The sequence below is a fragment of the Taurulus bubalis genome (genome assembly GCF_910589615.1).
Source record: "Taurulus bubalis genome assembly, chromosome: 4".
In the NCBI taxonomy this organism is placed as follows: domain Eukaryota; kingdom Metazoa; phylum Chordata; class Actinopteri; order Perciformes; family Cottidae; genus Taurulus; species Taurulus bubalis.
Window position 1 is genome coordinate 32,985,480 of NC_136592.1, and position 11,349 is coordinate 32,996,828.

An 11,349-nucleotide genomic window follows, 5' to 3' on the forward strand; every position below is an offset into this window, starting at 1 on the left:
CTGGATAGGACCAACACTCCAGGAGATGAATGGATGAGGGTGGGTGAGGAGAAAGATGGACGACTAAGCGGAGGCACAGCAAAGGAGAGGGTCACCGAGGATCAGGAAAGGAAAGAGGAGGGGAAGAGTAGTGAAGGAGAGAGAATGCCCCCTGAGTCAGCATCACCACAGCCACTGGAAGGTATGGATGGCTCAAGTGTCCCTGAATCAAGACGGATTAAAAGATGATTAAAAGATATTAAGCAATAAGAAAAAAATTTAAAAGGAGTGCAACGCGGCCGGCTGCATCCTCAATCCTCCTGCGACACAAAACCTGGAACACTATGGCATGCGGAACATTATTTGCTATTTTTGTTTCACGCTAGTACATCAATACTGAATTTGCATATTATACCATTTGTGGCAACATGTTTGTGAATCTGATTTCAGGGGTAATGAGGCAAACTCTGGACTTTGCTCATCAGATCGCCGAAGACTCATCCACTCATGTTCATGCAGCGAGGGAGCGCCTCACATGGCTGACTGTACAGGTAAGATTCACCTGCAGATTGAACTCCATGTAGGCCGGATGGAGGCTCAAAGTCGTCGTTCAGGTTCGTTCCAAACACCATTAAATAATACTAACAGAGATAAAGTACACTAGCCTAGTTTAGCCACAGTTTTTCCCCACCTCACAGCATTCTTTAGTATTATGACTGGGGGTGATATGAATATGAAGTGTATATAAGTATGTACAGTGACTAACTAAACAACAAAAGCGGTGCAAGGGCTATTGATGTGGATGTTGAATCGATTGACGGAGGATCTGGTGATTTATTATAAAGTCTAATAGCAGTGTGCAGGAAGGTGTGTTCTCCTGTATCGGGATGAGTCTGTTGGAGAAAGTCTCCGCTGTCCCTGGTCAGAAATGTTGCCTGACCCAGTTTTAACATGTTTGGTCAGGTAACTTAAAAGCACACATGTACACCTGCCTATGTTTTGAGCATTGTGTACAGGGCTGTGGGTTCTCTAGCTGATCGTTCAGGGTCAACCGACTGTGTAGTCTGGTTCTTTAAGACAAGGAACTTGTGTCACGTCGATCTGACTCTCCGTCTGGACTCAAGTTCGCTTTGGCTCCGTCATCATCACTCACATTCCTGAGTGCTGGTGGGTCTATTACACATCTCGAGCCAGCTGGCAGCCCATGCACCTTGTCTCGAGGCAAACCGTTTAAAATGTTTTGAGGGGACTAGTGATAGTTTCACATGGACGGAAATGAGGCCAGGTCGGTGAGTACAATTTCGAAACATTGGCTGAGTGAGTCCCCACCTATGTCCTACTGGGACCAGCTTGTTATTTACCATTACCCTGCAACTCAACAGCATGTAACACACGGTCGTAAACTGCTTGAGAAATATGGAATTTGTGCGAAAAACATTACGTGCTAAGTTTAAAAAGATAATGCTATTTTTTTCGGGAGATTATCAAAGACTCAACGACATTGAGACTTTTCCATTTAGGTGTAGTGACACCTGTTTGTGTTGGTGTCACTTTAAAAGTGCTCCGATGTGCCAGTGTGGCGTTTTACAATTGGTGACGTTGTGAGTGAACCATTTACGACACTGGCGGGGGTGTACATATATCTACATGACCCCGTGAGTGTTTAAATCAATGTATATGTATTAATTAATTATTTATATATGTTATAAAACATATATTGATATGTTATGAAGAAAAAATGATTCAGTGAAATCTAGACGAGGAGTTTTGAGAGCCAATGCAACATCTTGCCACCCCTACGACGTGAAACGTGACTTGGTCCAGTCTGGAGCGTCGGTGTTGTGAAAAGGATGTGAAATCGCTGCCAGCCCGGTTGACGGCTTCAATTTGTGTCCCTAATGTCGAGTTTGTTTGTATTTATTTTTTAAATGACAGCTATCACTAAAACAAGAAGCAAATGAGATAATTTGGAAATGTCGGAACACACGGCGAGCGACCTGTCGGCCAGCAAAGCGGTCGACTTCCAGGCGACGGCGGAGGCTTACTACAGCATCGCCGTGGAGAAAGTGAAGGATGTACGTTATGTGGCAGGTTTCGTTAGCATTTCCCTACTAGCCGACACAGCTGACATAACGTAGCGGATTGTGTTGAAAACAGCTCAGTGTTATTGCCGAGTACACATCTGAGTTTGTACAGTTCGTGTTTGATTGCACGTGATCGGGTCACTGCTGTTAACCAGCTGTCAAGACTACGTTGAGCTTCTGAGTCGTTTTATTTCAGACGTGTTTGAAGTGTCCAGTTAGCTAGTAATGGTTAGCTAGCGTTAGCGGCTGAATTGGTGGTAGCATTAGGAGATCTGATCAGGTGTTGCGCTTTCCTGCTTTTTGTCTTCCTGCTAAAAATATGGATTTTTTTTTAATTTTATTTGTGTGTGTGTATATGTTGGTAATTAACAGCTGTGGAGGAAAGCTGAGTATTCAAGGCTACAACTTGCAATACATACTAATACGATCTAAATGTACATACGTTGGACAATTGTAAGAATATTGAGACTACTTGGAGATGAAGTAAGCCGGTTGTTTGGCTCGTTTGATGAATGCAAGAAGCTCTACCTACTGAAGTAACAGCTGTTGGGTCTCTGACTGCCAGGCTGCTTGACCCCATCTGCAATGTTTGCATTTCATTCACCGCAATTGATCAGAACTAGTTTGCAGGGCAGTCCTTCTGCACTGAGAAGCCAATTCTTATAACCACAGTAACTAATTATCATGGTTAAATAGAGCGAACCAAAGGATCACACCTCTTGTTGGCTGAAACCAGTTCCCAAAACAAACAGACCTCTGCTTTGCCTTCAGGTTGTGGCGTCGCTGCCTGATGACATCAGACCCGGGCCGGACCTGTACGGGGTGCCATGGGAACCAGTCATCTTCTCCAGCCTGGTGGGGCTGGTGACGATGCTGCTGTTCACCTGCAGATGTTACAGCTCTGTAAGCACACAGCATGTATATTATACGCATCAACTGCACAAAGATCTTGTATGCAGCGTGTTCATTTCTAATGGTGGCGTTGGTTTAAACATGGACACAAAGTCACCACTCGTTCCATATGCAGTCGGCAAATCTATGAACTGATTAATCTCTTCACTCTGTGATCATTGTTGTTTTAATTTTCTTTTCTTCATAGGTCAAAAGCAGAATATATCGAAGTAAGTTCTCCCCACTTATTCACATCGCTAAACCTCTCTGGACACTGTTCAGTAAGCAGAGATATGTTAGAAAATATTTGATTGTCTTCATAAGCTTTGTATTCCCTCTTTTTCAGGTAAAGAGCGGAGGATGGCTGAGCAGGTGGCGGAGCTGCTGGACGAGAAGTGTAAAGTCCTTGAGACGCTCAGCAAATGTCAACAAGAGGTTGGTACTGGTGCTTACTGGCTGGTGGCAGAGCCTGTCTGACCCAACGCTGTTTCCAACTGAGGCCAAATTCATATCATATGTTTTAATTTTCATGGCGTGAAAATAGTCAGATTTACAAGATGCAGAGTCTTACGCATGTTGTCTGAAATGTGGGGATAAAACAGAATAAACTCTCCCATTGCAAAGCTATGAAAGACAGTTATGAACATACGTTTGAATCCTGCACAAAAGCACTATTTCTGTCATGGCTGTCATGAGTGTTGCTTCTCAGATGTATTTCCTCATTGTGTTTCATTTGCAGTACGATGGCCTGGAGAGCACGCTGAGGGACAACGGTGTCTTGGCCCAAACTCAAAAGTCAGATCATCTGGAGGTGAGGCAGAGGGAGAAAAAAAACTTCGGCACAGTTTCTATTGTTGTTCATAAGATGTAACTTTAGTCAGTTGGTACTCTTTAAAAAAAAAAAAAAAAACCTGCTGAGATTTTCAATGTATTTTATTGTTTGCGCTTTTTACCCATTTGTCTTAAGTGAAACCTGCAATAACTGATTTATATACAGATTTATTTTGGCCACTTGGGGCAGCAGAAACCATCTGTAAACACGACATTGACACATCATCACCTATCAAGTTGATGCTTTGTATGGACAAACAGTTGCTTGTTTACACTTCCAGCAGTTATGGAGCAGAATTCTTATTAATTCTGAGTTGATGATGTTTCTGGCCCTCTGGCAAATGTAATGGTGTGTTACTCCTGAAAGAAAGAGGTAAAGAAAACTTTTGAACTGCCTCCCCAAATTTGATTGAGTGATCTATCACATTTCGACTTCCGTGCTCCCTCCACATTCTCCGGCTCTTTTGCTCTCTCTTGAACTTTGATTTCTTGCTCCTCCAGGTCAAAGCCAGACAATTAGAACATGCTAAGAGGAAGATGGACGGGGATCTGGAACAGCTGAAGGATCAACTGGACCAGCAGAGGGAATTTAGGCTAGAGCAGGAAAGAAGGGTAGGAGCACACACACTACCGATGATACGAGCTGTAACATCTTCAATTCTTTATCAAGAATTATATTTGGATAGGAATCCATTGCATTAGTGTGATACTGAGAGAGATATATATTTATTTATCTATTTTTGCTTTTCCTTCCAGTTAGCTTTGCTTGAAGAGAGCATGAAAACCACTGAAGAAGAAACCAGAGAGCTCCAGTCACAAGAAGAGCAGGTACCATTACCTAACCCTTCTTCACTGTCCTCCTCCCCTCTTCTCTCCCCTGCTGCTTCCTCTTTCCCTCCTTTGCGCTGTCTCGCCGTGTTTAAAATTCATCGCTGCCCGTTTTGATTCCAGGCACAAACCACTCTGAAGGTGTACAGCATGAACAGTGATAGACTGCAAAGGAATCTGGAAACGGCTGGAGAGGAGAACGCCCTGCTGCAGGAGAGCAACGCTCAGGTAGGACGCTGGGCACATAAAGCACGTGGTGGAATTGAAAGTGCCGCTTCGCCAGTCTGTTCCACTCAGTCCATCCAGTCACATACTGTACTAGAGTCATGGTTCTTTACTCTTTACATCTTCATCCGCCCCGTTACCTCTCTTCTCAGTTGAGGCAGCAGGTGGAGGGATGGGCCGAGAGAGTGAATGAGTTGGAGGCGGACATGAGCAGGTGCGAAGTGGCCCACAGCGCGATGCTGCAGGATGTGGCCAACAAGGATGAGCGCCTCACGGTACGGTTGGTTCCGGCATTCATTACAGTGTGTTATGGCTCCATGCTGTGTGATACCTTGCGATTTCTGCTAAACGCTTGGTTTCAAATAATGGGACTCTCGGGGAAATACCACAGAAGAAGGCAGCAAACGGATGCAGTTGATAGAGGGGCTTGGTTACATCACTTTTTGTCAGATATTAGCTTGACGTCAAATGTGTGTGCGCTTCCAGTCGTTGACAGATCGGCTGCTGAGGATGAAAGCTTGGGACTCGGACCTGGAGGAGGAGGGCTGTGAGGAAGGAGGAGAGAAGGAGACGTCCAACGGGAAAGGGAACGTCACGGACGCACTGGGCCATCTCCAGAAAGTCCAGAAACTCATCTACGCTGCTAAGGTATTTTAATTCAATGGAGCTAGCAACCAGACATTCATATGTACCATCGCTGCATGTGGAACACCTGCTGACATGTTGAGCGTGTGTTTTCGTGTAGCTGAACGCAGACCTCAAATCAGTAGACGAAGACAAGGACCGACTGTTTGCCAAGCTGAACGATGAAGTCAAAGCAAAAGAAGACCTGCAAGGTGAGTCATTTAGTTGTCTGATACAGAACACTCCATGATGCCAGCGCAGAGACCTGACATGGCACTGAAGTAATGTTTGTTTGTTTTCCTCTCTAGTGAGGATCAAGGAGCTGGACAACGAGAAGTTATCTCTGCAGTCGGACTCTGAGCAGTACCAAGACCAGGTAGCCGCCCTCAACTAAGCCTGTGTGGGACATTCTATTTATTATATGGTTGTTCCACACTTATTTGCTTTCGGGTTCATTTCCTCACAGGTCCAAAGGTTACAACAGAAACTCCAGATCATGACAGAAATGTACCAAGAGAATGAGCTCAAGCTGCACAGGTACGGACCCGCGTGGTGGGGGTACATTATTATTGCGTGGAGAAGTTATAGCAGGCGTACGGGATGCTGATGAACGTGTGCATTCGCAGGCTGCTGACTGTGGAGGAGAAGGAGCGCACGCAGAAAGAGGAGAAGTTGAATAAAGCGGACAAAAACATTGCGTTGGCCATGGAGGAGCTCGGCAACTACAGGTAGCCGCTGGGGAACACCCGTGGAGTCTCGCCCGTGGAGTCTCACCCGTGGAGTCTCGCCCGTGGAGTCTCGCCTGTGGAGTCTCTCCCGTGGAGTCTCACCCGTGGAGTCTCTACCGTGGAGTCTCTTGGCCGTAGAGTCTCACCCGTAACGTTGCCTTTTTTTTGTCCTTCAGACAGCGAGCGGGAGAGATGGAGGAGGAGCTGGAGAAAACCAAACAGTCTTACCAGACTCAAATATCGGCACACGAGAAGAAGGCTCACAATAACTGGGTTAGTAAAATTAATATATATATATATATAAATAAATAAATAAATAAATAAAGCATATTATTTTTTATAGCCCAATAGATTCAGTTGATGTTGTGGCTGTAATTGTCTTTTTTCAATTTTCTGTCACTGCACCACACACACACACACACACACACTAAATCATGCATTATTGAACTCTCGTCATACCGCTTCACCACTTTTTCACACACACACTACTCTGACATTAGATCTCTTAACCTATCATTGCCGCATTCAAATGACATATCTTAATGTTGTGCACTTATACTCGTGTTGTGTTTCTGATCTCGGCTTGATTTTTGTTTTTATTCAGCTGGCAGCCCGAGCAGCAGACCGAGACCTCACAGACATCAGGAGAGAGAACGCCCTCTTTAGACAGAAGTAAGCAGATAGTAACTGACTCCCGAACCCCAACTTAATGAAATGAACAAGCGGTTAAAGGGACAGTACGGACGCTTTGAAGTTGGGGTTGTATGAGGAACTCATCCATCGTCGCCTAGAGGCGGAGTAACGTCACACAGGAGGAGAGCAATGTTCTGCTGTGGCTGAGGATCAGCAGCACAACCTATTTCAGGAAAGGAAAATCAATGTCGGTTGAAGTGTACGCTATATTCAGAATGTTTTCGAGCGTTACCTTGTTTTCAGACGGCCCTTTCCAACAGAGAACTGGAGCCTTCTCTCTGTTGGCTTCAAAGCGACCAGACTCCCTTTGACAAAAACAGTCATATTATCTTGCAGAACACGGGAGTCTACCGCGGCCTCGATGAGTTAGTCTGCGGGTGTTACTGTGTGACTTTGGTGTTTTAGTTCCTTTTTAGATAGTTGCACAATAACACAAATAAACAGTAGACCTGCAACTCCCGTGCTCTGCGAGGTACACTTCCTGTTTTCGTCAATGGGCTCTTGAGGCTCTTGAGGCTTTGAGGCGTGCATCGATAACGACTTCTGTTCTCCTCGAACATAGTTTGTGACTCATGAGTCAATAAAAAAAACACACTTTGGAGAAATGTTTGCCATGTTTTCATCTGTTTTCTTTTTATATACTGTGTACATATTCTGGGTCCAGAAAATGTTTCTCATTTGTTGACTTTAGTTGTTTGTTCACAGGCTGACTGACACACAGTTTAAACTAGACGCCCTCGACAAAGATCCCTACGCCTTGGACAGCTTGGCTCGGCCGCTGCCCTTCAGAGGTACACACACACACACACACACACACACACACAGTTCCTTGACTTATCTCTCACTGAACTGCGCTTCCCCCTTTCAGCTGAAAGGTCCCCGTACGGTCCATCTCCGCTGGGTCGACCTGCATCTGAAACCAGACCTTTTCTGTCTCCTCCGACATTAATGGACGGCCCACCTGCTCGACTTTCTCCTAGAGGTACACACACACACACACACACACACACACACAGTCACAATCCACATACATAGACCCGGCTGCGGCTGCACACTGAACCAGATCAGACCACCAGTAAACGCTTGCAGCATGTTGGAGAAGACTGTCCGGCTGTAGCATGATCAACTGTAGACTCTTAAACGTTAATCACGTGATGATGTCTTAAAATAGCATCGGTTTATTCTGATTGACTCCACTTCTTCCCTTTCTCTCTCTCTCTCTCTCTCTCTCTCTCTCTCCTTCCTTGTCCCTGGTACTGTCCCTTTCCTTCACAGTGACTCGTGGTCCAGTGGAGCCCCCAGGTGGCCAAGGAGAGCTGGAGCAGAGCGGCGGTCCTCATTCAGACAGCGGCTCGATCTCTCCGACATGGGAGAGAGATCGAAGGGGCCCCCCACCTGGACCCCCGGTCCCCCCCGGGCCCTTAGGACCCCCAGGTGTGTGTGTGTGAGACAAAGAGAAAAACACGGAGTGAATCAGTAACGTCTGGTGGGTCGTCGGCTTCTGAAATGAGACGGAACGCAACCTGATCTGCCTCTAAACAGATCGAGGATTAAAATTTATTTTACTGTATGGGCGGGAAAAATCTTCATGGTCATTATTAGATTACTTTAAAAAAACTCACTGTCACACCATACACACGTTGGTTTTGTTCAGACACAATATGTTGGTAAAATACTGATCAAATCTTAGCGTGTTCTTTCTAGCTCACCCTGTGTCTGTGTCTTAGGCTACATGTTCCCAGAACCAGGAGGTCCGATGTACAGGAGACCTCCGCCAGGACCTCTGGGCCCTTTGCCTCCTTTCGGCCCGCTCCATCCAAGGGGTCTCCCCCCGGGTGCCCCTCACCCTGCAGACATGGCGGGTGAGTCAACCCTGCATAAGCGGCGTGTCGTCGCCTCATTGCACTGTTAATATCTAGACCACACTCAGGAACAGCTTGTTGCTCATTTCCTGTGTTTATGACCATGCAGACGGCTCCTACAGAGAAAACAGCCACGGGCCGGGTGACCTGGACCACAGAGAGGTGAGTGTGTGTGTGTGTGTATGTGGATCGGTTGTTAGTTATCACCTTTTTGAAATATTTGTATACAGGGCTCTTACGGTCTTGGAAAACCTGGAAAAGTCATGGAATTTCAAAATGGTTATTTCCAGGCCTGGAAAAGTCCTTGAAAAAAATGAAATCCCCAAAGTTTAGTCAAAGTCATGTAAATGTGTTATATTCATGTGTTCATGACGTTCATTTAAGCTGAGTTTGAAATAATTAATATGCTTTGAAAAGAAAGACTCAAAATATAAGCAGGCATACATACAGGCATCTATATAAATGTTTATTCTTGTAATCAAACTATTGTCTCATTCATTTGAGTCATTTAAGGTTTACTGTATGCTTTGTGTTCTCATTGTTCGTTTAAATACTACATTTACTCACTTTTTACTGTTTACACCCAGATTTCACTAAATGTTTAAGTCATGGAAAAGTCCTGAGATCCATTGGTCAGAATGTGTATGAACCCTGTTTATATCTGTGTCACCAGTCTGGTCCTGGGGATCGACGGACTCCCCCTGAAGCGGATCCAAGGATCGGTGGCGGCCCTCCGATGGGCCCCATGGGTGGCCCTCCGATGGGCCCCTTGAGCGGCCCCTTTCCTCGTAGAGCCCCCTATGGACTGCCACCTCATGATTTCTACGCGCCCAGGGGACCCGCAGGCCCTCCCATGATGCCGAGTAAGCACCCTTTTTTTTTGGCGCCATGTTGTCTCTTCACGCCATCGGTTAATCTGACCCTCTCTCCCCTTTTCTCCAGTGTGGGCTCCTCCCCCTCCCGGGATGATGCTCCCTCCTCGTTTCCCCCCCGGCGGGCCCCTTGGCCCTCGCCCTCACTACGCTCCCCTGATGCGCCCCCCTCTGCTCGACGGCCCCCCACACCCCTCCATGGGTCCTCTCCCTCCTCGGCAGTCCGGTCCCTCCCCGCCGCACAGCCAGTCGCCAGAGGAGCACACGGCCTCGCCCGAGGACGCCATTTGAGCCTCGCCAGGGTCTTCCGCTTGAGCTGCGATGGCGATGGTTCAAGTTGAACTCGGCGGTCGATGGGACGGTTGGGCAGGTGGCTGTTTCCCATCGCTCTGTTTTCTGTAACGCCTACATGTTAGCCGGGGGGGGGGGGGGGGGGGGGTGTTATCTAATGAAGGGGCGTTACCGCCGGGACAACCATCAGCCTTCATCAGCCCACTTTGTTGCTGTCCGTCTGCTTCTGCTCTCTCTCCCGCTCTGCCCTCATCATCCAGCCATCTTCCCTGTGAAGCAGTTCCTGTTGCTGTGGAGTCCGTGTCAGCAGCAGGATCACAGCAGCTTAATCTGTGTGTGTCTGTGTGTGGAATGCCAGAATTGTTTTGAGTGTCACTCAAAGGTTGAAATGCTTCATGTGGCAGAGAATCGTTGGTTTTACGCATTGCATCAGTGACCATTTCATCCCGACGGCACAGAAAGAGAAATGGCTCCTGCTGTCATTTTAAAAAATAACAAAAAAAACTGGCCTTTTAGCATCTACGTGGATTTCGACCAAGATCGGGCTCCATCTAAATCCGTTCCCTTCAGGTCTCGACTAAACTGACGTGATCTTGAACTCTAAATATTCCTCAGAGGTCAAATGAGAAAGTAGGAATAAACTGCGTCGCTGGACTTTCCTGTGGGATTCGAAGGACTTCGCCTCCGTCAACAAAGCTGTCGTTTCAAACGGCGGCCGCTCAGAAACGGTGCTCTGGACTGTGTTACAGGGACTCGACTTAAGGAAAAGAAGGAAAAAGTGTCTCCTAGTAGCCGCTTGTGTTTAGGCTGTGACTCGATGAGGAAGTCACAGAGCGGGAGACGGACGGACTGGAAGACGACACCCATGTGAATTTTGTAAAAATAATTATGAATTAACAACAGATGAATAAAGACTGTCAAATTGACAACAGCTCCGTCTTTCACTGCGTTTCTGTTTAATTCGTTGTCCGAGAACAACGGGATGTGATTAGTTTTCTACATGGCTGTGTGGAACATCAGAAGCATTGATTGTAGTTGAAGTATTCCAGGTGCCATGCTGATTTCAACATGTCAGAGCAGGAGAAACATAAGTGACTAATAATTACAATAATGATGGCTCCTTTACGGAGGCAAACCAGTTCCTGGGTCTTTGTATTCTGCCTCAGTAAGGAACAGAGCAGTCATTAACGCTGCTTCACGGGTCGTGTGACAAGTAGACTGCACACAGGTGGATTTTAATTAACTAATTACGTGACTAATTGGAAGAGCTACACCTTATTTTTTAGGGGCGGGGCCTCTGGGAGACTTTTAAATACAAAGCTGTCACAGGCAAACAAAATGTGCACGGACACCTTTTTAAAAGTTATTTTTACTTAAGGCACAAAAACAACAGATGATGCAGCACAGCGAGACGTAACGAGTTAATATTAAGATGTGACGG

At 46.4% G+C, this 11,349-nt stretch overlaps 1 protein-coding gene across 1 annotated transcript; it reads left to right on the plus strand.

Annotated features, from left to right (window-relative positions):
• Positions 1-1,952: 1,952 nt before the first annotated feature.
• On the plus strand, positions 1,953-10,828 carry mia2 (MIA SH3 domain ER export factor 2; the record flags this gene model as incomplete). The annotated part of the gene is made up of 23 exons (XM_079216843.1): positions 1,953-2,054; positions 2,835-2,966; positions 3,163-3,184; positions 3,301-3,389; positions 3,694-3,765; positions 4,287-4,397; positions 4,542-4,613; positions 4,737-4,841; positions 4,991-5,113; positions 5,325-5,486; positions 5,584-5,674; positions 5,771-5,838; positions 5,929-5,999; positions 6,089-6,190; positions 6,367-6,463; positions 6,795-6,862; positions 7,589-7,674; positions 7,752-7,865; positions 8,159-8,317; positions 8,611-8,745; positions 8,855-8,907; positions 9,419-9,608; positions 9,688-10,828. 23 exons carry the CDS (start codon positions 1,953-1,955, stop codon positions 9,906-9,908), a joined length of 2,445 nt encoding a protein of 814 aa, XP_079072969.1. The 3' UTR covers positions 9,909-10,828.
• Between the last annotated feature and the right edge of the window lie 521 nt (positions 10,829-11,349).